Here is a 25,816-nt window from a genome sequence, read left to right on the forward strand (position 1 = left end):
TCCTGTTCCAGTGCTGGCCTCCTGCCTTGATCTGGTCTCCTTGCATTGCTGACCTTGGACTCCCAGAACCCAGCAAGCCCTACCTGCAACAAGATAATAGGGCAGGACAGAAATGTAGCTATATTTGTCTTTTGGACCCAAAGTCAAATATAATTACCCTTCTGTCCCACCGTCCTGTTACATGACGAGAAGAAAGAAGGATCTGTCATTCTTTGGGGTGGCTGGGGGTTAGAACTGTGGAACCTGCTCTCCCCTCTTCATGTAAAGCAAGGCCAAAACATTCCATAAAGGTTCCTATACACTTTTGGAATTTTAATTAGGGGATGTGTGTACATGGTAGTTCCATGTTCTTCCTGTTTTAATGGGTTGGCAGTGCTCCATTTTCCACTCTACTTGTCTTTGGGCTTAACTTGAAAATTTCCTAAAGTTAATTTTAGAACTGGGACATGTGCAATTTGCAGCATTTTTCAGTTCACATTTTATTTTCTTACCAGTTACCAATGTATTTATATTTACATAAATTTATGTAAAGGCACAACAAGAAGCCTCCAGTGGGGACATATGATTCTGCTGTGCTCTGAACTGGAAATGATGAGCTTTTTCAATCATTCCAAATGAAAACCACCACAGAATTCCCCCCTCAAGCCAAAGGTGATTGGAAAGACATATTTCTAAACCCTATCCACACTTTAAGGTTGTCCACATGTCTGGAAACACTGGCAAGGGGGAGGGCTAGTGTAGAGGCAGGCTCCTCCTTCCCTCCCCAGACATGATCAAAATTAGTTTGAAGGCTCTGCTGCTCATATGACACCCAAGCTATGCTGCAGTGAGTGGCAGAGCAGGGAGCTGGAGAGGGAAATCTTCTGGCATCCCTCAGTGCACCACACCAAGAGGGATTCCCCCTCAGCCAGGCCCTCTTGCACCCCAGCTGTGTGTGTTCTTGGGCTGCCTGCAGCCTGTGCACAGACAGGACCAGTTATCTGGGTAGAAGGGCGCACTCACAGCTTTCTATCTAGGTAATAGCTCAAGGCAAAACCTTGGGCTACCTGGCAGGCAGCACTGGGATCGGCCTCCATCCTGGTGCTTCACACAAGCAGTCCAGGTAGGGCTGCTCATGTGAATAGCCTTATTATGTTCAATCCAGATACAATGTATCCATATAGTTATTCACACATTGTGTTCAATGCATATATAGTGGTAGATTTCCTATCTGTACCCAGCTTTTGAGGGGCTTGTACCCAGGTTCACTTTTTAAATGAATGCATGTTTGTCATTTATGCACAAACAGGTACATGTGTACAGACAACAGTATGCACTTACAACATAAAGTCTGAATAGGGCTCTAGAGAACTAACTCATATAAAGGTACAGGGGCAGATTTCTTTGTGGGTGGACATTCTGGGGATCAGAGGGGTCTTTATTTAATCTGTTTCTTATGGCACATTAACAGTTTCCTCGTGGCACACTAGCATGCCCTGGCACATAGTTTAGCAAATAGCACACCAGTAGAATACAAACTACTTTTGATCATTAATATTTGGGCAGGGGAGGGACTGGGCCCTAAGAATTCACTGAAACAAAGAGAGCAAATACTGGGTTCCGAAAACAAGGAGCCTGGCAAGCACTGCCAAGGCTTTCCTTATTGTGTGCAACAGAGAAACTTGTGCTAATGGTTCTTTACTTCACACTGCTCAGCAGTGCATGCAGTTCGCTGAATTGCTTCCCCTTCTATTCAGGGCTGAAAAATGAAGAAGAGCTTGTGATGTGTCCTCCAAATATTTCTTATATTGAAAGTTTCCTTCAATTAGGTTTCTTATTTAACTCAAACAAACCTTGCCATTTCTTAATGCAGACATATACATGGTCACTAATCTCCACTGAAACGAGCTGATTTTTCAAGAATATTTTTCAAAGCAGATGTATCTCCCTTGCAGAATGTGCAACTGACAAACAAGGCTCATGACTTCTAGGGACATCAGCACAGGACCAGAATGTTAATTAACTTATTGTTGTCATTTTTCTGGCTCAGTTAATCAGTAAAGCTAATTAGCATTCTGAATGTCCACACTGCTTTTTTTTTTAAGGTGATGACACAAGACTTAGGAATTCCTCCCCCCCCTCACTCCGTTTGGTAGTTAATTGGATTCTGCAGAAATTGTTGCAACTAACCACAGCCTGAAGTTTAGGGAAAGATTTAAGTCATTTGGCAGCAATCACAGCTTCAAAAAGAGTCAAGATAATAAATACAACGAATTTCACTAGTATTAATGTTTGTTTCATATCTAAAATGTCCTTCGTTCCAACTATATATCACAGTAGAGCCAGTGTTTTCTCTTTTATTTTCTTTGCAGTTTAAAAGTAGGGATGCGCATGAAATTTTCCCCATTTAAAAATTTCTTTCTAGAGGTTGGGGTTTCAAATGACCTCACTTTTGTTAAGAAAAACAAAAGCATTAGCCGTCTGCCATTCTTCCAGGTTTAGTTTCTGATTTCAGTGAAATCACTGCACATGTTCATCTTGCTGCAGTTTTCAGTTCATAGCTACCCCTGCCCTGCTACAGTTCACTAATGCACACGTGCACACTGACCAAAACTACACACACACATTTTGATACGTCTGCACAATCACATCCAGATTCCTTTGGGGTTGGTGCCTTTGCATAAATCGCTGCTCTGAGTGTGGCTCCTTACAGCCAAGAGTCTGTCCCTGTACAACTGACTCATGTTGTGAAGTTCAAGTGTTGCTGCTTTTTTCAGCACAGGCTACATCTGACTAGGGGTGTGCAGAACTGGTTCAAATCCAACTGGGTTCGATTCCAACTGACCCAGTTAGACTGGTTTGAACTTGAACTGGATTGGCCTTTAAAAAAAGGCTGCTGGTCCGAGTTAGAACCGAACCAGGCCCAGTCCATTACAGACCACTTCAACCAGGTTTCATGGTTTGAGGGGCTTTGCTGGTAAAGGGGAAGCCGGTGAGAATTGCCCTTTTCAAACAAAGAGGAATCCTGCCTTTAAAAGGTTTCCAAAGGCGATCAGAGGGGGATGGCAAGAGGGCCGCTTACTGGCACTGGCACCAACTCCTCTAAACCCCCAGCAGCGTAGCCCACATGGTGGTGGTGCAGTTCTAGCTTCTGCGCATGCACGGAGAGCATTTGTGCGGTCACGCAGATTTGCGTAGTCATGTAAATGGCCTCCACGCATTTGCAGAGGTCACACAAAAGACCTCTGTGCATGTGTGAAGGCTGGAATCATGCCACTGCCATGTGGGCCACGCTGCTGGGGTGGGGGGGGAGCACTGGGTTTTAGAGCAGCCACCGCCACCGTTTACCAGCCCCCGGCCAGACTTAGAAGCCTTTTAACGGCAGAAGTCCCCTACTCCCCTTTGCTTATAAAGGTGAATCCTCACCAGATTCCCCTTTAGAAGCATAACCCAGCAAACTGGGCCAAATGGTTTGACCCAGTTTGATCAAATGGACCAAACGGCTGTTCGGTTCAATTGACCATTTAGCAGACCAGTGGTTCGGTTCAAATTTGAACCAAACAGCAAAAAATGTTTTTGTGCACACCTCTACTTCTGACTATAATTTTTACCCAGAATTTACTTGGGAGTTATGTTATGCCACAATGGAGAGTCATTCCCCTGTGCATTCTGGGAGAAAACAGTGACTGACAGTTGCTGGCTCAAAGCTCTGATGTTGCCACTCACAGAAGTATTGTATTTTCTGTCAAAAAAGAAAGATGCACTCTGCTGTACCACTGCCAGCTCTTACTTTCAAAATTTCTGAATTTTCATGTCCCAGACAGACACCCAGAAAACCCCTCTCCCCTCATTTTGCCACCTGCTAAAGTGGTGGCAAAAATGTGTGGTGGTTGTGTTGATCAGTCCGAAATTGATGCTAGACAGTCAGTGCTCCTCAGGAGGCACTTCCCAGCATTTTGAATAACTGGCTGAGAACAAGAGACAACCTATTAACTAAGCATCCACATTCAGAGTTGATACTGTCTATTCACAATACTCACGGATTTCAGCTATAGTGACAAGTGTTAGATATTCCTGAAAAGCAAGCTCTGGGATTGTAAACCCTTTTGTACACAGGAATTAATTACTTGTTAGACATAAGTCTTACTATATTGTTTATTGGCTGGCAGGCAGTTAGTTTTTAAGAAAATAGGTATACACAGAGGATACAACATCTTGTTTTCTTTATACCTATCAAAACTCTACCTAGATCAGTCTGGCAAACAGTCCTGAGATTTTATATAGGGCTGTATATAAATGCGACAAATAAAATAAATTAATAAATGAATAAACAAATAATAGTCCATGTCTGAACTGCAAAGACAACCAAGATCTTATTAAGGAAAGAATTAAAGAATTAGGGAAACATTTTAAAACACAAACATTATCCTATATTAGGAAGGAACTCTAAATTGACCTGACACTGGATAGATACAGATGAGCAATCTGAATATTTATCACAGACCTTTCTGCACCATACGTGTTGAAAATTTTCTGCTCCAGTTAGCAGGATATGTTCACTCCATAGGCAACCAAATGACTATGGGATGAGGTTTCTTACCCTGGGGTAAATTAGTAGTCAATGGGCTTGTTCAGGCAAATGCCAGCCACAACACAACACAAAAAGAGGGTCATGCCAAGAGCATGCTCTCCTGACATCACAGGAGGACATCCCAACACACTCTTGGGGATGTCCCTTAATTGTATGCGGAGGATATTCATCTGAATCACCACTCTACATGTACTCTAAAACTCTAAACAGAGTTTTAACACAGTTAAAAACACAGTTCAGTTCAACCACATCCACCCCCCATACTTACTATGGATACAGGAGACAGAGATACATTCTCTTTCTTAACTTTTTGTGGCTCCAAATGGCAAGGGAGCAACACTGCCCTGAACTAAAGATGGTGATGAGGAAGTAATATCTTCAGCAGCTTCACTTTTTTAAATGACTCCTAGAAAAGGAGTATTTTTCTTCTGCCTGAATCCTGGGAAAGGTGTACAAAGTCTTTTAGAAATTGCACCATTGTCTGGGAGCTGTGGCCACTGTAGCAACCCCTGAAAAGATTACTATCCCTGAGTGTACCTGTGCCTTTCCCAGGAATGCAAGTGGGTCAGGTGGGGGAAGACACTCTTCCAGGAGTCTTTTGTACAAGTGAAGCCACTGAATCTGTTGCTTCCTCACTGCCAGTGGCAACAGGAAGTTACGGTTGCCAGAACCTGAGGGGTATACTCGTGGGTCAAATGGGCCGTTTAGGGTAGGAATAAGCACCTACCCTAGTTTGGGAGCTGTGTGTGCTTGTAAGTTAAAAACAAGGTTGGAGGCACTGGCAGTGATTGTGCGCTAAGCAGCAGCGGTGTCAGAGAATGTTTCCTTGTACCACATTAAATACCTGGGTTCAGCTGCTGGGTAGGAGGGGGCCTGCCAACCCAGTTGCTGCTTAGTACATGAGCACTACCAGCACAGCTGGCCTTGTTTTTAATTCATGATCAGAAAATGAGAGTGCGCACTGGCCCCAAATTGGGGTAGGAGGCTTTCCTACCCTAATAATAATTGTGGGAATGAGACTAATTCTTCTCTGTCTCCTGTATGCCTGGTAGGTATGTGACCAATACAGGCCATAGCCCACTTGGATATTAATCTGGGAGAAGAGATGGAACCAAGAACAAATATTTTAGCTTCATACAACTTTTATTAAAAAATAATAAACAACAAAGGAATAACAGAAAACTGAAGCAAACATCAAAAATTCCCCTATACAATAGTTTTCTCTGTCCTTTCTAATGTGCCACAATAGGAGTCCTGTTAGTAGCTATAGGATTGCCTGGGTGGCCCAACAAATTGATGATCCCATGATATAGGTCAGCATTGCAGGCTGCTGTATCCTTTGCTTTTCACTGCTGTTTTGTCCCCCAAATCTTCTCATCCTTTGTCTTCAGCTGCCCACTCCTTGCCTCTATTGACCACACACAGCTGCCTCCACTTGCCAAAGTCTCAGTCCTGCTATTTCTTCTTCTTCACTCTATTTTCATCCCTTCTCTTCATCTCCCTCTTCCACTGTCCTCCCCTCCTTAACTGCCACTCCCCACCATTTTCATCTCCCTAGCAACTGTTGCTAGGCACAAGCACCAATTCAAATTGGGGGCCCTAAGGTAACCTCTGATTCAAATTGTGGCTGCCTTGCATAATCCAGTTTTTATATAATTTGAGGGGGAGAAAGGAGATTGTACTGTTATATTTCTGTCATATCTGTTTTTATTTTTAGCCTTTTCCCCAATTGGCTTATGAGATCACCCAGCGTTCAGTGTGTGTGTGTGTCCCCCACCCACCCAATCAACTTCACAATGCCTGAACCAATATGAACCTAATATGGCTACAGTTGTGGGGACACATTGGGACACCTCAACGGTATCATTTGTGATGGTAACATCCACCCCAATACAAGATGGTGGATGTGTAAACTTTTAAGGTACAAGTGGGCTAGCTTGTGGACTGGCTAACTGATTTGAACCAAATTTTGCATAGTTGTATCGAGTGACACACAGGAACACCTGAACAGTGTAGTCTGTGACGATGCCATCCTGATTCAAGATGGTGGACACATTAGCATTTGAGGCACAAGTGGGCTAACTTGTGAACTGCCTAACCAATTTGGACCAAATTTAGTTCAGTTTCAGAGATAGTGAAAGGAAAGTAGGCAGTTCATTCTTACTAGAACAACTTGTTTTGTTATGAAGGAGTACTTGGCTACATGATTATTTAATTGTACCATGTGTAGTCTGAAGTGATACAACTCAAACTCAACTTTACTGCTCTACTATATCATTAGCCTTAGTTGGACTGAGTAATGCAAGCCCATATCTGTTTCCTTGGGCCCTATCTCTAGCTTTCAGCCTCTTGATTGTGGAGGCTTTAATATTAGGTCTGTGTTTTGCTCTACATGAACTCATCAGCTAATTTCTGCTAGATTCTCAGAATGTTTTGAGGTAAATATATTTTCATGCTAACTAGGGGTGTGCAATTCAGATTTTCGGTGTTTCGATTTGGATCCGAACCGAAACACCCCTGTTCTGTTCTGTATCCGAATATGGCCCATCCGAATCACCCCTGATTCGATTCGGATCTGAATTAATCCGAATCCGAATCCGAATTGATTCGGATTAAAAAAACGGGTCCCAGGGGCAAAATAGTGGGGTGGGGTGGTAGTGCCCAATGGGTGGAGGCTACCACCCAAATTTCAGGGGGATTGGACAAAGGGCTGATATTTGGCCAATTTTTGAAGTTTTAGTGTCTTCGGGGCAGATTGGGGGCAAAATCTGGGCCAAAAGAGTGGGGTGGGGTGGTAGTACCTAATGGGTGGAGGCTACCACCCCAATTGCAGAGTGATTGGGCAGAGGGCTGATTTTTGGTAAATTTCTGAAGTTTACGCGGTTTTAAGGTTTTCCCCCATTAGGTATAATGGAGGATGTATTGCTTCACGTTGGGGGGAAAGGGGTGGCCTAGAGCGGTGTGGGGTTGTTGGTAGTGCCGGGTAGGGGCAAGGAAGCTACCTGAATTTTTTCAAAGGATTTGGGCAGAGGGCTGATTTTTGGGGAATTGTTGAAGTTCACGTGTCTTTAAGGTTTTTCCTCATAAGTTATAATAGAATGGAGCTTTCAGCAGCCCCATAAGTGCACTTGGGGGGTGCTGGGGTGGCCCAGAGCGAGTGGTGGTGTAGTGCACATAGGGTGCCAACCACCCCCATGGATTTCTAACCCATGGCGTACAGGGTTCTGTTGTTTCTGAGGTATTCTGAGTGTGGATTCTATGATAGCAAATGAGATTTTCAATGAGACACCATGAATCCACTCTTATTTGCTATCATAGAATCCACACTCAGAACACCTCAGAAACAACAGAACTCTGTACCCCATGGGTTAGAAACCCATGGGGGTGGTTGGCACCCTATGTGCACTATACCACCACTCGCTCTGGGCCACCCCAGCACCCCCCAAGTGCACTTATGGGGCTGCTGAAAGCTCCATTATTATACCTTATGAGGAAAAACCTTAAAGACGTGTAAACTTCAACAATTCACCAAAAATCAGCCCTCTGCACAAATCCTTTGAAAAAATTCAGGTAGCTTCCTTGCCCCTACCCGGCACTACCACCAACCCCACACCGCTCTAGGCCACCCCTTTCCCCCCGATGTGAATCGATACACCCTCCAATATACCTAATGGGGGAAAACCTTAGAGACACATAAACTTCAACAATTCATCAAAAATCTGCCCTTTGCCCAATCCCTCTGCAATTGGGGTGGTAGCCTCCACCCATTAGGCACTACCACCCCACTCTTTTGGCCCAGATCCCACGCTATGCCCCCGATCTGCCCCAAAGACACTAAAACTCCAAAAATTCACCAAAAATCAGCCCTTTGCCCAATCCCTCTGCAATTGGGGTGGCAGCCTCCACCCATTAGGCACTACCACCCCACCCCACTATTTTGCCCCTGGGACCCAAAATTAGAGTAGAAGAATTTCAGACCTTTTTTCATTGAAGTCAATGGGAGGCAAAAAGGCAGGAAATTCAAATAGACGTCAAAATCCCAAAATCCGAATATTCAGAGCCAAAACAGAGGTGATTCGGTTCAGCTACGAAAAATTTCGGAGGGCCAGAAGGGTGATTCAGTTCGGATCCGAATTACCCAAAATTGGCTGTTTCGGGTACAGATCGTTCTGTACCCGAAACGTTTCGCACATCGCTATCTAACAGGAAGACTGGAAATGAACATTTATAATACCTATACCTTTATCTAGTATAGAAAACTATACTGGCTCTGAATTACAATACACTCTTCATTATTAATATAAAGAGAGAAAGGGGGAGACAGAGATTTTAGCACACTTCTATAATAACAATCATGTTGTTCTAGTAAGAACTAATCTGCCTACTTTCCTTTTGCTATCCCTACAACTCGACTAAATTTGGTCCATATCAATTAGTCAGTTCACAAGATAGCCCACTTGCACCTCAGACATTCATGCGTCCAGCATCTTGAATCAGGGTAGATGACATCATTACAAACTATGCCCTTGGGCCATCCCTATGTGTCCCTAGATCTGTAGCAAATTTGGTTCAAATCAGTTTGGCGGTTTACAAGTTAGTCCAATCACACCTCAAATGTTCACTCATCTGCCATCTTGAACTGGGGTGGATGACAACATCACAAACCATGCTGTTTAGATGGCCCTGTGTGTCACTCACTACAACTGTACCTAATTTGGTTCAAATCGGTAAGGCAGTCTAGAAATTAGCTCTCTTGTGCCTCAAATGTTCATGCATCTGCCATCCTGAATCGGGGTGGATGGCATTGTCACAAACTATGCCATTGAGGCATCCCTATGTGTCCCTACTGCTGTAGCAAATTCCAATTGTTTAGGTGGTTCACAAGTTTGCCCACTTGTGCCTCAAATGTTTATGCATCTGCCATCTTGAATTGGGTGGATGACTTTATCATAAACTATGCTGTTGGGGTGTCTCTATGTGTCCCTACAACTATATCCCATATTGGTCCAGGCATTGCAAAGTTGATGGTGGGGGGACACACACATACAGAATGCTGGGTGATCTCATAAGTCTACTGGAAAGTAGGCTAAAAATCAATGCATGTAAAAAAGCTAGATGTCAGGGGGGAAGATCCTTATCTAGTTTTCTCTGTGACCCATCTGCAATACAGTATGTACAGCCTGGATTCAAATTTACCATTTTTATGAGAATGAGGCCTTAGATTTTAGATTGGGATGTTGACCTATAAATAAGTAGTCAAGGGTCCTGGAGAAGAATAGAAAAGATAGAGGATTGTGATCAGCAGACCATATACATCAAAGACTGCAGGTATGATACATTCAGGGCCAAACAAGCTATGACGGGAAACACATGGATCCTTTACTTTGATCCTAATTTGATCTGAGCAGTGGCACAGAGATAATATATCATTTCCCAATAGGCCGTTTTCCCTTTGAAAATATGCCACAAGGGAAAAGATGTTGGGTCAAGAGACCTTTCTCCAGTTGAGAGAAAAGCAACTTGGGGAGAGGGAATTTTGATAGAGAAAATGGCCCATTTAATTGGAAAAAAAGGCTAAACATCTGCTCCCCCACCGCTGCTTCAATCAAATTCCGACTCCACTCCCATGGCTGCCTTGAATTAGAAACAAAGGCCATTGCAATCTTGCATGTCATGTCTAGTTTAACCCTCAGGTGGGTGTAGTGTAGATTGATAATCCAGATCACTGCTTTGATTGCCCATTAATTAGCATTCAATCTTAATAACCAATCCATGCAAATCTGAAAGAGCGGAGTTGAATAGTAAGAAATAAATGAAAGATAAGTTTCATATTTTTGATAATTTTAGATTTTCTCATATGAGAGAGTTGGCATATACAGCTAAAGAATAATTGATGTATGAGCTGATCAGCACACTTCTTCCCTGTTGCCCCAGTTTCCACTTTCTTTGTTCTTTTTAAAATTCTAGCATAGTAGAAGTAGACTAGACTGTAGGCTGCATGAGGTTTGCATCTTAGAACAAGTAACAAGTGTGAACCATGGAAAGAATGCACAATGAAATGGCACACTACTTATCCCATTTCATGCAGCTGTTACCCTGTGTTACAAGTATTTAATATTATTCTTACATTTAAAAAAAGTATTGTTAGGAATTAGCATAATCAGAGTAGGACACAAGTTGCATAGGGGTGCAACAAATGACAATTTAAACTATTAATAGTTAGACTTTATAAACATATTTTAATATCAGAAAATTCCTCTCTTTATGGTATATGTTTTGTGATGCTTCAAGTCATAGTCATTAAAATGAAGGCCCCAAAACTTTCGGGGGGGGAGACAACTTTAAGGGTGGTGGAGGGTGCACGTACTCCCCCCATGTTTCCCCTACAAGCACTCATTTGAAACCGGTCCGGTGAGGCGCCAGAGTACCTAACTGCCACCCCATCCACTCCTTGGACTGGAAGTCATTAGAAGTAACCCATGCGCATGCACACATTGCGCTCGCACATCCACCAACGTGTGCACACACATGGGTTATTTCCGGTCACTTCCGGTCCGAGGAGTGGACAGGGTGGCAAGGAGGTACACTGCTGCCCTGCTGAACCAGTTTTTAAGACAGCGCCGGTGGGGGAACCATGGCAGGGGTGTGTGTGTAAGTTCACCCTCCGCCGCCCTTAATGTTGTCCCCACCACCACCTTTCAACTGGCCCCTGCTGGTTCCGTGCACATCCCTAATAGGAGGGAGGGGTTACTTGAACCATTACAAAAGGGAGACATAGCTACAGTGCGAAAGAAGCAACCCGTCCTCTTTTTAAAAGTAATTCAGTAATCCATCAGCCTGAAATGTATGCATGATCTGACTGGTTCTCAAGAAAGCTATAAATATGTTCTTTATGGCAGAAATGGAGAGCTGCCCTGTTTAGTGATATGCTGCCTGAAAGTAAGAGAGAAGGGAACCAGAAGTTCCTAGAGAATGCAGACTCCCAACAGGCCTCGGATACCAAACATCTAAAACATCAAGTAAAATCAACCATCTGCTGTACATGGATGATCTGAAGTTGTAGGGAAAGTCCCAGTCAGAAATTGAATCACTGCTAAACACTGCCCGTATATTCAGTAGCAATATAGCAATGGAGTTTGGACTAGACAAGTGTGCTGCATTAATAATGAACAGAGGGAAAATAACAAAAACAGAAGGAATAGAACTGCCCAATGGAAGCAACATCAAGAACCTGGGAGGAAAAAAACATTACAAATACTTGGGCATTCTCCAGGTTGATAAGATCGCACACACTGAAGTTAAAAGAAAAATTGGAAGTGAATACATCAGGAGAGTTAGAAAAATCCTCAGGTCCAAACTCAATGGTGGGAACATCATACAAGCCATAAACACCTGGGCTATACCTATTATCAGATACAGTGCAGGAATAATAGACTGGATCCAGGCAGAGCTAGAGACGCTAGATCTTAAGACCGAGAAAATAATGACCATTAATCATGCTCTGCACCCCCGCAGTGATGTAGATAGGCTATACCTGCCTCGCAGTTCAGGTGGAAGAGGAATGCTGCAAGTCCATCAAACAGTAGAGGAGGAGAAAAGAGGCCTTGAAGAATATATCAAGGACAGTGAAGAAGATGCACTTCAAATGGTCAATAATGTGAAACTATTCAACACCAATGAAAGAAAGCAGGCCTACAAGAAAGAACAAGTCAAGAACCGAGCAGAAAAATGGAAAAAGAAGCCACTGCATGGTCAATATTTGCACAATATAAGGGGAAAATCAGACATCACCAAGACCTGACAATGGCTTAAGAACGGTAACTTGAAGAAAGAAACAGAGGGTTTAATACTGGCTGCACACGAACAGGCACTAAGAACAAATGCAATAAGAGCAAAAGTCGAAAAGTCAACAACAAACAGCAAGTGCCACCTTTGTAAAGAAGCAGATGAAACTGGACCACCTAATCAGCTGTTGTAAAAAGATCGCACAGACTGAGTACAAACAAAGGCATGACAAGGTAGCAGGGATGATACACTGGAACATCTGCAAAAAATACAAGCTACCTGTAGCCAAACATTGGTGGGACCATAAAATTGAAAAAGTTGAAGAAAATGAAGATGTAAAAATATTATGGGACTTCCGAGTACAAACAGGCAAACATCTGCCACACAATACACCGAATATAACTGTAGTCAAGAAGAAAGAAAAACAAGTTAAAATAATCTACATAGCAGTACCAGGGGATAGCAGAATAGAAGAAAAAGAAATAGAAAAAAATCACCAAATACAAAGATCTATAAATTGAAATTGAAAGGCTGTGGCAGAAGATGACCCAAATAATCCCAGTGGTAATTGGTGCCCTAGGTGCAATTCCAAAACAACTTGAAGAGCACCTCAGCACCATAGGGGCCAAAGAAATCACCATCAGCCAATTACAAAAAGCAGCTTTACTGGGAACGGCCTATATTCTGCGACAATATCTATAACAACAGCAACAACATTGACAATAAAATTCTGGCATCCCAGGTCCTTGGGAAGGACTCGATGTCTGGATAAAACAAACCAGTCAATAACACCTGTCTGACTGTGATGATGATGATAATAATAATAATAATAATAATAATAATAATAATAATAATAATAAATAATAATAATAGGATGCACTAATGCCTCTTCTCAGCTATGAGCATAACCTCTTGATTCTACTTCAGAAATGTTTGGTAGAGCCAGAAATCAATCCATTCTGCTCATCTAAAATGCCAGCCTCTGTGTGTGCCAAGACTTCCAGGAGAGTGACATCACTTTCCTCCCAGCATGGATATTTATGCACATGCAAAATGGGCTTGGGTTAGTCCTACTCATAGATGTCCTCAACCTGTGCTGTATATTTACTTCATTTTCAGAAATTGATGCAGGATCTACCAAAATGAAACAAGTACTGGATCTGGTCTAGAAATGTTTCTATCCCAAACAGAACCGTTTTTACAGTCTGGATTCATTGTGGAACATCTCTGATGCCCCAGTATTCTTGCTTATGAAAGGAATTATGAAGCGCATCACATCAAAATAGATGGTGGCAATTATGTTAACAAATGTTTCTTCCGGATAAGCTTGCAAATAGAATAAAATGGTTCCTGATTTAAGATATCTGTTTTAAATGCAAGTCTTATTTTCCACTGTGAAAAAGTGAGTTTAATTAGCCCTGTGTGACCTTCTCTTTTTCTTAGAATATTATGGGACAAAGAACTGAATATTGTGCACACTGCTACTCTCTTATACTAAATTGAATCCTAATCTAATTAACTTTTTTTGGTCAAAGGGCACTTATAATAAGATATCGCCCTCACTTTCCTTCAAAGGTCTTGTACTTCCCCCATATAAATGCATGGGCTATGAAAGAAATAAGATTGGAAAGATGACATACTGGCTGACACAGTAAGTACTCCAGTACAAGAAGCCTGCAGATAAAAATATTTGGTTGGTAAAAAAAATTATTTTATAGATAGAATTAGGAATGCTCCTATTATGGGGGCCATGGTTGGTGAGGCTAGGGGTAGAGTTCAGCACTTGAGAGGTGTAGCCCAGTAAATCAGGGATAGGGCCAATGCATTCCAGATGACAAATGTGCCACAAGCAGAAAATAGAAGCTGTTAAAGAGCATGAAGAGCAGATAACTAAACAAGGTGAACTAAATATATTCTATCTGAAAAAATCCTATTTTACATAGAGGGAACTGAAGCTGAGATTCAGCTAGCCAAACCTGGAAGAGTATCCAGAGCTCCAGAATAATAACCAAGAAAAACCAACATCTCCTCATTCATAATTCTTGGTCCTGCTTTTTAATAACTAAAGAACACTGAGGGATTACTTGCCCAGGTCCGGCTGGCGGGGCTAGATAGAGGGCCTTTTCGGTTGTGGCCCCTCCGCTTTGGAATGCCCTCTCTGAAGAGTTTCACCATCCTCCCTCCCTCACTGTTTTAAAAATAACTAAAATGACATTTTTTAAAGAGGCTTTTTAATGTTCCATCTTTGGTCGTATCTGGTAGGTTCTTTACTTTTTATAATTCTTAATTTTAGCTTTTTAAATTACTTTTAATCTGAAACTTATAAAACAGCAACTGCAATTCTGATTGTGGTTTTAGCTTGGACTTTTAATTTACATAGGAACATAGGAAGCTGCCATATACTGAGTCAGACCATTGGTCCATCTAGCTCAGTATTGTCTTCACAGACTGGCAGCGGCTTCCCCAAGGTTGCAGGCAGGAATCTCTCTCAGCCCTATCTTGGAGAAGCCAGGGAAGGAACTTGAAACCTTCTACTCTTCCCAGAGCGACTCCATCCCCTGAGGGGAATATCTTGCAGTGCTCACACTTCTAGTCTCCCATTCATATGCAACCAGGGCAAACCCTGCTTAGCTAAGAGGACAAGTCATGCTTGGTACCACAAGACCAGCTCTCCTCTCCTTGTTCACTTAATTTGTTTACTTAATTTCATTAATTTTATTAGTTTTATTTTAGATTGCATCTATTTTATATTTATGAGTTGCCCAGAACAGGAGTGTACTGGAGGGACAAGGTTTAAATATTTCTGATAGATAGATAGATTAGATTAGATAGTGCATCCAAGCAAGGTAGGTTAACATAGCTCTATGAGTGACTGTGTGTGATGTATGTGGAACACATCTGCTCAAGCTCATCCATCCAATAACACCCAATGCTTGACTAACAAGCAGAAGGTTGCCGGTTCGGATCTCCGCTGGTACTATATCAGGCAGCAACGATATAGGAAGATCCTGAAAGGCATCATCTCATACTGCGCCGGAGGAGGCAATGGTAAACCCCTCCTGTATTCTACCAAAGAAAACAACAGGGCTCTGTGGGCGCTAGAAGTCAAAATTGACTTGACAGCACACTTTACCTTAGTCAGTTATGGTTCTGTGGTAAAGAATATGCAGCAGTACTGATTGGTACGTTAATATTGGGAGGAGGGGCCATCAAGCTCCTGAAACAGATTATATGACTGCAGTTGGAGTTATAGCAACCAGTGGCTAGAAGTTACACTGTAAATAAACAGTTTGATTTTCTTCATAAGAAGCTGGTGGCTTTTTGGAGACTACAGAACATTTCTAAAGCTCAGTTGCAATATTTTCCAGTAAAATCCAAGCCTCAAGGAGCATTTGAATTGCCATTAAATGTTTCTTATATTGTTACTACATTACTTTGCTTCCTTGCATCAACACACTCACATCTCAGAAGCCACATTGCAACCTGGATCTACCCAGCAGTAGGGTTGTGCGTTTTGTTTTGTTTTTTCTGTTTTGTTTTTGGCCCAAATCCGAAACACCCCCATTTTGTTCTTTGTTTGAAATCAGCCAATCTGAAACACCCCAATTTTGTTCTTTGTTCAAAATTGCAAAATCCGAATCCAAAATGTTTTAGATTTTTAAAAAATGGCCCCGGGGCAAAACTAGTGGGTGGTGGTGATAGTGCCCAATGGGTGGAAGCTACTACCCACATTTCAGAGGAATTGGGCAAAGGGCTGATTTTTGGTGAATTTTTGAAGTTTAAGATTTTTTCCCATAGGGAATAATGGAGGTTTCAGCAAAAGCATAGCTTCACGTCAGGTGGAAAGGGGTGGCCCAGAGCAGAGTTGGGTGGGTGGTAGTGCCCAGTGGGGACAAGGAAGCTGCCAGAATTATTTGAAAGGAATTGGGCAGAGGGCTGATTTTTAAAGATCTAATGGAGTTTATGCTTCTTTAAAGTGCTTCCCCATAGGGAATAACGGTGGTTTCAGCCCCATGACTGCACTTGGGGGGCACTGGGGTGGCCCAGAGCGATGGTGGTGTAGAGCAAATAGGGTGCCAACCACCTCCATGGGTTGCTAACCCATGGGGTACTGGATTCTGTTGTTTCTGAGATGTTTTGAGTGTAGATCCTCAGAAACAATAGAACCCAGCACCCCATGAGTTAGCAACACATGGGGGTGGTTGGCACCCTATGTGCACTACACCACCACTTGCTCCTGGCCCCCACAGTTGGAGTTATGGGTTTGCTGAAACCTCCATTATTTCCTATGGGGGAAAACCTTAAAGATGCATAAACTTCAACAATTCCTAAGAAATCAGCCCTTTGCCCTATTCCTTTGGAATCTGGGTTGTGGCAGGCACCCCTTGGGGCACTGCCACCCTACCCACTGTTTTGCCCCTCAGGCCCCATTTTTGCCCCGAATCTGCCCCAAAGACATGTAAACTTCAGAAATTCTTTAAAAATCAGCCCTTTTCCCAATTCCTTTGGAATCTGCGTGGCAGCAGGGGCACTACCATTGGAGCACTACCACATGACCCACTCTTCTGCCCCCAAAGCCCCCTTTCTGCCCCAAATCCACCCCAAATAACATCAATATCACACATCATCAACAACAGCAGAGCTTTGCAAAGAACATGGCAGATTTTCAAAGGTCATGCACATCTACACACAACAGTGATAAACTCAAAATGGAGACTGAAGGAGAAAGTTTTCACAATTGCAAAATGGAGTCCTGAAACAGCCGAAACAACAAAACATTTTGTATCTGAAACAGGGATGTTTTGTTTCAGCTACAAAATTTTCTGTTTTGAGCATTGGATCTTTTGTTTAGGCTACAAAACAGCCAAAATGGCCTGTTTGGGGCACAAAACATTTTGTATCCGAAACGAAACACACACCCCTACCCACCAGTTGAGCCAATGACATCTAGAGATCCTTAGACTAGAGGAGCTGGCCCAATAATACAACACCTAGCCACTCTGTGACAGCGGAGACCTTAATGTATTATAAAGATATGGCAATATTGTTTCATGTGTGTAACTAGAATTATACATTGGTTGGAAAGTCCCCCAACATTATACAATGTCTTATTATTTAGTAGAAGTGGGGATAGAGGTTCATTATACAAAGTGGCAACATCAGCCTTGTAGATATGTCCAGTCCAAATTAGTTCTGTAACTGTAACTAATTAGTTGGAGAGTAACTGGCTCTATCAACCCCCAGCACAGTACTTCCAGTGACTGTTGCTGGTGTGTGTCCTATGTTTCTTTTTAGAATGTGAGCCCTTTGGGGACAGGGAGCCATCTTATTTGTTTTATTTCTCTTTGTAAACCGCCCTGAGCAATTTTTGGAAGGGCGGTATAGAAATCGAATTAATAATAATAATAATAATAATAATAATAATAATAATAATACTTGCACAGCAAGTGTTATGAATAATCTGTAAGCAACTCATTTATGTAATGGTGAACTACATCTATCATTGTACACTGAAAATTTCATGGATGGCATACTCAGCTGAATCCTTTTCTCAGTTATATTTTGAAGAATTTTGACAATCTGTCCATAAAGCATTTTCACTATTGACAATATATTTAGAGTATTATTTCATAGCCACTCAACCAATGCTGAATGGGCACATGGTAGTTGAGGCTGTTCTCACAAGCAGCCTAGCTCAGGCTAGTGAAGCCTAGACTAGGTTCCTGCTTTGGAGCACCAGGATCCATACAGATCCCGGTATCCCACCCAGCTTAACCCCACTCCTAAGCCTAGCTCTTAGCCAAGGTTAAGGGAGCAAGCTCTCCCTTAAGCCAGCTGTTAGGCTCGTGTGTGTCTTCAGGCTCCATGGAACCCAAAGAGACATAGAGATGAGTGCCTAGAGCCCCCATCTGATGGGGGAATCCCCCAAGGCACCACACTCATCATCCGGTGCCTTATGGGATATCCAGAGGCCAGGAAAACTAGTCCCAGCCTCTGTTGATCAGCACTGCTCCTGGCAGCACCGGGCCATGTGGACGTGCAACTCGCACGCTGAAGGAGAAAAGATGGATCATCTGGGGGAAGGTAGGTTGAAATCTATATTCCCCACCACCATCTGCCTGCCTGAGTGGACATGTGAATAGCCTCATTGTCTTTTTTGCCTTTATAATTTCTAATGAGTTCTTGTCAATTGGTATATGCTTTGCAAGTGGTATATCAGAAGTATCATATTTAGTGGTCTAGAGTAAGATGTCATTTGTCTCTACCCAACAGGAGCACTTTTCCCATTTAATCTATGTAGGGGAAATGTGCAAGACCACCAGTAGTTTCCAGCTAATCTTGCAAGAACCAACACAACAGAATATTCATGCAAATCAGATAATGCTGTTTCTTTTCATTACTCTTGAAAGCTGTTAAGAAATCAGTTCTTAAATGTACAGCCCAGTGATCGTTATCACCAGGGGCGTATCTAGGGTGGGGCAGGCAGGGCACGTGACCCGGGAGCCACTTGAAGGGGGGCACCATTTCTTAAAATTAATTTTTTTAAAAAAATACCTGCCAAAACCAAAATGGCCACTGCACATGCTCAAATGGCCTCTGTGAGGCCCTAGGCCAGGCCTCGCAGAGGCCATTGGAGCATGTGTGGCAGCCATTTTGTTTTCAGTGGCCATTTTTTTTTTAAAAAAATTGTTTTTAAAAATGGCCACCACACATGCTCAAATGGTCCTTGTGAGGCCCTAGAGGCCAGCGGTGGGAGGGGGAAACTTTGCAGACCCCCACCCACAGCCTTTAGGAAGCCCCTCAAAGGGGCTACAGGTAAAAATAATAATTAAAAAAAATAATATGTCACTGTACAAATATTCAGTTTAGCACTATGTACAGAGAATCAGGCTTGTGAATACTGAACTGAAGCTTATGAGCTAGGATTGTATTCATTTGCTCTTACTTTGCTTCTTGTGATAAGTGAGTTAAATGTGATGTCTTAATAATATGGCTATTAATGGTGAGTTTGTCTTTGAATCAGTGTCAAATCCTTAGTATTAAGGCCCACTGGGAGTTTCTGGCTCTCTTTCTCTCATTTTAACTGTCTTTCTGGAATACTAGAATATATTCTAAGCAGTGACACAGTTTACTCTGCATATCCTTTAATTATTTTCAGAGTATCTGGGAAAAGTCAAATTCTCCATTAATTTTTAAAACTTATGTAATAGTGATGCTACAATGCATAGTAGAGAAATAGACAGGCACTTCTGTTTAGTTTTCCAAGTACACCTCCACATAGTATTTGGGTTTTTCATGAGCCCCAGCATACCAAAATTTGTAGTTTTCCAGCATTTTTTGGTCTGGCTACATCCACTGCTAAATAGTTTTTGAAATATTAAAAGATTAACAAGCTTGACTTGTATTTTTCAGCTGATATTATGGTAAAGTTATCTGAAAGATGGGTGTCATATGTTTGGACAGGGGGCGCAATTTCAATGCTTGCCCTAGGCGCTATTTTCCCTAGCTACGCCTCTGGTTATCACTGCCTGTACAATGTGATACTGGAGAGGTTTTCCTTAGGTTCCTGAAGGAATTGAATTAAAGGGTTATAAACAAGCTTTGACCTATGAAAAACACAAAGGACATTATCTTCACAACACAGATTTTCTCAGAATATATAAATATTTCAAAGGATAGTACAAACCTCCCATGAACCTATAGGAATACACAGAGGGATGAAAGGGAAAATAACACTGATGTCTTGAATCAACATTTCTTCCTGAAGCATGGTAGAATGTGGTGGTTGTATTGAAGACTATTCCAGCTGCTTATAACCATTAACTGAAGGAATGCTTACAGCCTATTTTAACTTAAGCTGTCCCTGGAAATACACAGCTTTGCCAAAGAAACCAGTCACATAACTATAAATTGTGGATTCCCCTATTTAGGCTGCATTTTGTTGTTACTCTGTGAGAGAGTTGTTGAGAAATAGTTTGTTCTTATTTCCCCTTGAGACTAGGGATGTTAATTAATTCCAAAATTCACAACAGAATGCATGCTTCTGGATCCCTCCCACTCCCCAGAAGACTGGATCATAAAAACTACAACAATTTTTACAGATTCTATAAATTCTGTATGCATTTGCCCATTAGAGAAAAAATATATTTAAATGCTTGCTTGGTGACTTATAACACCAGATCTTCATACAGGAAATATGCAAAAACAAGCTGACCTGGCGTCGAGCATCTGTGCCCCTAGTTTTCCCTCGGCGGCCGCTTCTCATCGGTCCGCCAGCTAGCCCAGCAGCGGCCGCTTCTCCTCGGCCCACCGGCCAGCCTGGCAGCAACCACCTCTCCTCAGCCCACCGGCCAGCCTGGCATCAAACAGTTCTCCTCAGCTAGCCCAGTGGCTACCACTTCTTTGCTGCCCGGGCCACCCGTCCCCATCGCTAATTGGCAGCTCGTTTGTGAACTCTTGTGAGAGCTGCCACGCACGGGATTAGCGATGGGTACGTTTTCGAGAATTAAATATATAGATACTTGAAAAAATATGTTTTTAAATATGAAGATCTATCTGTCTATCTGTCTGTCTGTCTGTCTATCTATGTAGTGTAGTGACGAGGGTGGCGGAGATCCCAAGAATTTTAGCAAAACAGAACAGAAATCAAAGGAAAATAGTCAAAATTCAGACAGAACAAAAACTGAGAACTCATTCATCTCCATTACTGTGACAGTTAAATCTGAGACTTGGACTGCTGTTGCTTTGGAGTTAGTTTAGTACTGTTCAAGACCAGAGCTTCACATTACAGACAATGCCAAAAGCAAAGGTCCCATGGTACTTCCCCTCTGCCCCCCATAAATATAGGCCCATTCACACAATATGTTCAACACTTGTACAACAAGTGTACAGCGTACACATGTACAGTTCTGTATACAAGTATAGTAATTCACATGTTATGTTGAACGCAGGAACAGAAATAAACTTCCTATCTATAACATGCATTTCAAGGGCATTTATCCAGGTTCACTTTTAAAAGTACACAGGTACAGTCATTCACACAAATACACATACAAGTGTACAGATCTCTGTACACTCGTTCAGTTTACTATCTGATTCAGACTCATGTCATAAGGCAAAGGACAGCAGTAACATCACAATGCTGCAAGTTTCACTTCCTCCTTGGGTGGTAGTTTATGAAGTGAAAAGTGTGAGGCAACTCTCACGCCATATGTTTTGCTTACTGCACGAGAAAGGGAAAGGGAGGAGAAGATGTAGCTGCTGATGTCAGTGGCAGCCACACATTTGCCACAATGTATATGTCTGGTCCGAGTGCATTGTGTATTTTCTTTCCCATCCAGCTCAGCAGCCTGTACATTAGCAAACAAAGAGAGTTACTAAGTAAACAAAGATAGTTTTACTCAGTGCTAGCAACGGCTTAGAGGGATCAAAATATTTGATAATGTTACTTCAGACCGCCCCCCCACATCAATGGTAGATATAGCAGGAATTTCCCTCAGCCCTATCTTGGAGATTCCAGGGAGGGAACTTGGAACCTTCTGCTCTTCCCAGAGCGGCTCCATCCCCTGAGGAGAATATCTTACAATGCTCACACATCAAGTCTCCCATTCATTTGCAACCAGGGTGGACCCTGCTTAGCTAAGGGAATCAGTCATGCTTGCTACCACAAGAATAGATCTCCTTTCCGTGCATGCATGAATGCCATGTTTATGCATGGAGATTCTTGGGATATGCGCTGCCCCAGCAGGAAGCTGCATGGGGTGGCAGAGAGCACCTCTTTCTTAAAGCTCCCTGTCCCCACTTCCTAACTGTGCTCAAACTGCAGTTCATGCACATCCTTAGTTTGAACCACTCCACAGTACTCCTTTTGGCAACACAGTAAATTCAGCAGTGATTTAGGGCTGTGATTTTGGGCCATGAAACAGCCACATGAGACTATAAATTAAGGTTGGCACCAATGTTTTGGAAAAGTGAAATCTGAAGGGATTTTCAGGGTTCCTCCTAAGAAGAGCCATCTGAGAATTTTCAAGGAAAGACAACAGGATGAGAAATGACAATTCTGGGCAGGGTGGGGTGGGGCCTAGTTCCTGCCCATCCATCCATAAGGGATTGAACTTAACTGGGTGACCTTTTTAAATTTTCCTCTAGAAACAAATATTGTATACATCCAATATTAGCTCTTGTTTAAGGACTGAAAGGGATACTTTTAACTTCTGTCTTGTTAGCTAGTCACATAAACAATGGTGTATTATTTATCTGATATTATACCACGATATTGTTAGGGGTTCTTTAGTTTAGTTCATTGTTCAGACCTTAGGTCTGGGTAAGGCATATGTGTACTCCTCCCTAGGACCAGAGGCCATTGTCCAATCAGGATCCTGCCTTCAGTTCAAGAGGGAGGGCACTACCCACTCACTTGTTGGACTGTCTGCATCTGGAGAGAACAGAAAGGAAAGTCAACAGTGAGTACTAATTTTCCTTTTCAGAGCCAATTTGCATCAACCTTTTAGCTTATAGTAGCTACTAGACCACATTTAGCTACTAGACCACATTGCTACTATTATTACTGCTACACACACACACACAGACACACACACACATTCTCGCAACCCACCTGAAGATTCTAAATTATGAATCAGGAGATTTGTGTGCCATGCATACTCCTAATTTCCAGTTGTAAGAACCCAGACATTTTCACTCTTGTAAGGTTGACACAATACCTACTCAACATTTAACTGGGATCTGTAATCTGGGATTTGATGTACAATAGTACATCTCCAGTTCAGTCATTGAGAACTCCAGCTGTTTTTGAACTACAACTCCCATCATTACCAGCCACAGTGGCCAAGAGCCAGGGATTATGGGAGTTGTAGTCAGAATCTGAAGGAGAGCCAAAATTGCGCAGCCCTGGGCTAGAGTCCCATATTACTTTTCCTTTGTTGTATCTTTCAAGATGTAAACAAGAAAGAGGGTGACAATGTGCTAATGTCACAATGGTCAGGCACATGTTTAATACACACAGAGCTTATAGACAAGCTTCAGATGGCCTATGATAGTGCAGAAATGAGTAACTTGGAACTGGCTCTCAGCTTTGACAGAGTTGTACTTAAGGCAGAGAAGCTATCTCTGTACTTCAAAATTAGTGTAAGTAGTGTTAATGTATGAAGCATCACTGAGATGCAAAACAGTCACAACACTGAATTGTTTTCCTACAAGTTAAAGCAGACTAGTGGTAACATTTAGGCAGAGTGAGGAGTCCAAATTCAGGCAGCAGATTCTGGGGTAACACTTAGGGCCAGCAAATTGATGATGCTTAAGTTTACTATTATGTTGCTTTTTAAGTACCATGAAAGGAACCATTTGGATTTTTCCCCTCAGGCACCAGAATGGCCTCTGGTTAGAAGCACTGTTAGTTCAATTCCTACATGTTTCTCTGTTTCATTTATGAATTACTGCTGAATAGTGGATGCTCTAGAGGAATTAGAGATGGTGCTGATTATTAAAAATATTTCTTCACTTGGAGCCAGCTGTACTTAAATGTCTGCTGTTAAAATAATAGAAGGCATATTAAAAACAACTAAAATGAAATTAAATTCAGTACTTATCATAGTTTGCATTATTAAGTTAAAGACAAGGATCAGCTGACATCATTAAAAGTGTATGCTCTAAAAATGTCAAACCAATTGGCTTAAAAGAGTTTGCAAACTTGCTGTATAAATATTTGTACCTCAGTTAACATAACACCTACTTCCTGGATTTATTCTTCAAACAGGTTATTTTTCATGTTATAAATGCCATGTGGTTCAAAGGTGCTTTTTTTATTTTGCCTTTTATCTTACCTAGGTTTATACCAATTTCACTGAATATTTTTAAGCTACTAAACTCCGTCACACTGTTGGCCACAGTAAATACCTTGGATATTTAAAGGAAATGACCTATTGATAATTAGTTTGAATGATGCAATCATGTAAGCCAGCTGTGTTTATTCATCTGTGTATTCCTAATTATAAATCCCAGGAGGGCAAGAAGATGTACTATTGCCAAATACAATTACCAAACTATTAAAATACTATGAAGGTGTAAAGTTAATTCCATCTCTTTCACTTGAACTATGATAATTTATTTTGACTTTTGGGATGATTTTATATAGATGTAAAGATTACATTTTAAGTCTGAGTAATTTTAAATATTGAAATAATTTAAGCAATATAATAAATCAACAGAAAAATTGAAAATCCCACAAATGAAATATAATTGCTTGTGTTCATGGATATTTAAATATATGGTTGGAGATGGGCCAGCACCCCAAAAGAGCTACCTTGGGTGTGGCCAATGCCCAGTGTCATTTTAATTAATTTTATTACAATCTACTTTGAAAAATGACTTTGATTTCAAAAACTGTTTGTCCTGCATGGGTTGTATGGGGCTGCATTTTGAGAATAGTCCAAAGCTGCCTGGGATATGTAGAATAGTTGCTTTATTCTTTAGTTCTTCAACAACAGGATAGCCCCGATCCGACTATTGTTATGCATATATATAGAATACTAATTGAGGCTATTCATATGAGCAGCCAAGCCCAGACTGCTCGTGTGAAGTGCCATGTGAACTTCAGTGCCAGGATCGATCCTGGCACTGCCTCGGCCCCAAGCCCATGAATTTACCCCAGGTTTAGGGCCATGTGTGTGTGGGGTGGGGCTGCAGGCAGCCCATGCACACAGAGCCAGGTGGCAAGAGCACCTGGCTGAGGGAGGATATTGCCCCTGTAACTCTGATGAGATTGAGTCAGTTGCACATGTGCTCCTGCAGTGTGTCTTTCTTGGACAAAGGTTAATTTACCCTCTTTTACATAATCTACCAGGTCGAATGGACAGATTCTACATCAAATATTTGCTAATAGATATAAATTCGTCTATCACACACAGAGTTGCAAATTTTTGTTCTGCAGTACGAGTTTATCACACTCTGCTCGCTAATGGTTAGATCCAGTGTGCAGTTATGTTATTAATATGGCTATGTTTAAAAATTTATATTGATTTAGATGTTGTGTTATTGGTCCAAGACCGTAATAAAGACTGAATTAAGGATACTAAGAGCAGCTAAACTAGATTTTCTTTAATACTTCTTTTTTCCAATGAAAAGTAAACACTAGGTTTAAAAAATCTCATCTAACTTTTCTTAATAACTCAAATATTGATGGTTAAATGCTTGGGTTTTCTATCCAAAGTTTTTGTGTCTTCAAAAAACCCTTGACAGCTGGCCTTGGGATAAAGGCAGGTTTTGCTTTATTAAGGGATGCTTGCAAATGATTTATTGGCTGAGGTAATTTTCTACTAGATTATAGCAATTAGAATAAATATGAACTGTCAGTATGCCAGCCAATTTTATGTTGACCTTTCAAAAGCCAAGTGCACATAAGCGTATAGGACAGTTGGCACAAAGACAATTCAAAGGCACAGGTAT

General features: G+C 41.8%; 1 protein-coding gene across 15 annotated transcripts in view; it reads left to right on the plus strand.

Moving 5' to 3' along the window:
• Nucleotides 1–25,816, plus strand: part of SGCZ (sarcoglycan zeta) — an 889,976-nt gene that overhangs the window by 683,233 nt on the left and 180,927 nt on the right. The window contains exons 2-3 of one of the 15 annotated variants that reach the window (XM_053253778.1): nucleotides 13,931–14,006; nucleotides 22,707–22,818. The exons of 13 other annotated variants lie outside the window; for them this stretch is intronic. In XM_053253778.1, coding sequence (XP_053109753.1) covers nucleotides 13,931–14,006; nucleotides 22,707–22,818 — 188 coding nt within the window. The remainder of the gene's footprint in view (nucleotides 1–13,930; nucleotides 14,007–22,706; nucleotides 22,819–25,816) is intronic. One more of the 15 variants, XM_053253780.1, reaches the window with a different exon arrangement.

Source organism: Hemicordylus capensis, chromosome 5, assembly GCF_027244095.1.
Source record: "Hemicordylus capensis ecotype Gifberg chromosome 5, rHemCap1.1.pri, whole genome shotgun sequence".
NCBI lineage: Eukaryota > Metazoa > Chordata > Lepidosauria > Squamata > Cordylidae > Hemicordylus > Hemicordylus capensis.